At 39.2% G+C, this 2,442-nt stretch overlaps 1 protein-coding gene across 1 annotated transcript in view; it reads left to right on the forward strand.

The window, feature by feature from the left end:
* LOC129741842 (serine protease snake-like) overlaps nucleotides 1-975 on the forward strand; it is a 6,629-nt gene extending 5,654 nt beyond the window's left edge. Inside the window, exon 2 of the mRNA XM_055733635.1 lies at nucleotides 7-975. Coding sequence (XP_055589610.1) covers nucleotides 7-827 — 821 coding nt within the window. The 3' untranslated portion in view covers nucleotides 828-975. The remainder of the gene's footprint in view (nucleotides 1-6) is intronic.
* Nucleotides 976-2,442: the final 1,467 nt, after the last annotated feature.

The following is a 2,442-nucleotide window of genomic DNA, read 5'->3' on the forward strand; positions in this document are numbered from 1 at the left end:
CGTCGGTTTCGTTTCTTCTGCCGGGAAGCTCCCCACCGGTAAAGATTGAATATTTCAACTGCAGCAAAATAGTGAAGCTGATCGTTGGCGGAGAAGATGCTGCCCCGGGAGAATTTCCGCACCACGCCGTTATGGGCTACCCGAATGAAGAGTCAGAAAGTCTAGATTTTCGCTGCGGAGGCTCTCTCATCAGTGATCAGTACGTCCTAACGGCGGCTCATTGCTTCAAATATGGTGAACCACAGCTGGTACGGCTAGGAGAATCGAATCTGGCCGAAGCAAGTCCAGATCAGCGCGATTTCGAAATCGAGCAAATCATCAATCATCCAAATTACAGGCCCTCGCAATCGTACCACGACATTGCCCTGGTCAAACTGAAGCAAAAAGTGAAATTTTCCAATTACATAAGACCTGCCTGTCTCTGGACCAATCCAGCCATCAACGTGACCTCTGTCATAGCAACCGGTTTTGGATTCACCGAAGATCAAGGAGATCTTTCAAACACTCTGCGCAAAGTGCAGCTGGACTTTCTGGATCCATCCGAGTGCGAGAAGCAGTTCCTGAATCTGAGAGCATTCCGAGAGGGCATCATCGATGGGCAACTTTGCATCGGAAACCAAGCCGGTGCTGCAGAGGGAGCCAAAGATACCTGCCAGGGTGATTCCGGAGGTCCGGTGCAGATCGTCACGGAACCAAAAGGATGCACCTATCAGATCATCGGAGTGACTTCGACCGGGGCGGCCTGTGGCGTTGGACGATCGCCCAATATTTATACTCACGTTTCCAAGTATGTCGGTTGGATTGAACGGGTCGTCTGGGGCAGTTGATTTCCCTCCCGCCAATTGTACCAACCTACTCTCACAACAGTGTAAACCAAAAGTGTAAACCAAATGCAACATAATTTACTCAGTCATTACAAAATAAATATAATTTTTGCATTAATAAAATGATATATTATCCATCATTCAATTTCAATCCAACTTTTTTTCACACCTTTCTGAATGTTTCATCGATCAGGTGCAAAAGCAGTATGACCGAAATTTGTTAATAATTTATTAAATGTCATCCACAAAAGTTATAAGAATTAAACTTGGCTTTTCTGAGCGGCATTCCTCATACATCCGGATAACTTTAAATCTATAAATGATTGGATACGGATTTTTTTGTTTATCGCCGCGATAAATTGTGAATTTATTAATCGACTTTTTTCGGCGAAAACCGAATAAGAATGGACGGAGGCCAGTAAATTTGTCCAAAGAAGAAGAGCGAATGCCATAGTAGCTCGAAACGTATGGGCAACTGGTAAAAAAGGTTTTAAATCATTCGAAAACTCGCCGAAGAAAGTCGATTAATAAATTCATAAATGATTTGAATCAGACAAATCTTGCTTATAAATTTGATATACCTACGTTAGCGCATTTTTTAGAATATATCTATGAATAGGACTATACATAAGACTAAGTCCATTTGGGGTCATTTTTAAATTTCTCAAACCCTGGAGTCTATAAAGCTTCGTTTTGGCACAAAACTCAGCCATGATTTTTTGCAGAATTTTTAAGTAACGTTTACATGGGAAAATTGAACTATTATGTGTGTATGGTAAAGTTGAATATTTTGTACTGAAAAATCAACATAATTTTTGTTTCTTCTCTAAAACCGAGTCTGTTTTTGGTTTTTGTGCCAATTTATCAACCTTCATTAAATTTTACGCTTAACAACTTTGTCGAATACCGTAGCTTCGTATCTTATTGGACAAATAAGTTATTAGGTGATGAATGGGGGCATGTCTTTTGGCATTGAAAAACAATAAATTCAATTGACATCACTGGAATACCTCGCTGCCTCGCTAGGCACCCAGCAGTGATGTCAATTGAATTTATTGGTTTTCAATGTCAAAAGGCATATACCTGTAAAACAGCTAGCAACTTTTTTGTCTAATGAAATACGAAGTTACGGTCTCCGACAAAGTTATTAAGCGGAAAATTTCCGTTTAAACAATAGGCACAAAAACCATGCGATGGCTCGGTTCCACAGAAGAAACAAAAATGATGTTGATTTTTCAGTACAAAATATTAAATTTTTCCATACATACCTTAAAGTTCAAATTTAATCATATAACCGTTAATAAAAAAAAGTGAATCAATCATGAACCAAAATGAGGTTTTTCAGACCTCAGGCTTGAAAATTTCAAATTTGACCTCAAATCGACTCGGTCTACGATACATATTAATTATGTTTTTTGGTTTGTAGGTTAGTATCTTTATATGCACACACCGCTTAAACCGATCAGCCTGAAATTTGGTATAGTGATAGAGTAGGACCTGAGAAAGGTCGTATCTACTCATAGTTTTTAGTCCCTCTCTCCTAAGAAAAGAGCGCTTTTCTTACAGCTGTCGTTTTCATTTCCACAAACAAAAGTCATGATAGTTTTCATTCGATTTT

This window comes from Uranotaenia lowii, chromosome 2, assembly GCF_029784155.1.
Source record: "Uranotaenia lowii strain MFRU-FL chromosome 2, ASM2978415v1, whole genome shotgun sequence".
Lineage (NCBI taxonomy): Eukaryota > Metazoa > Arthropoda > Insecta > Diptera > Culicidae > Uranotaenia > Uranotaenia lowii.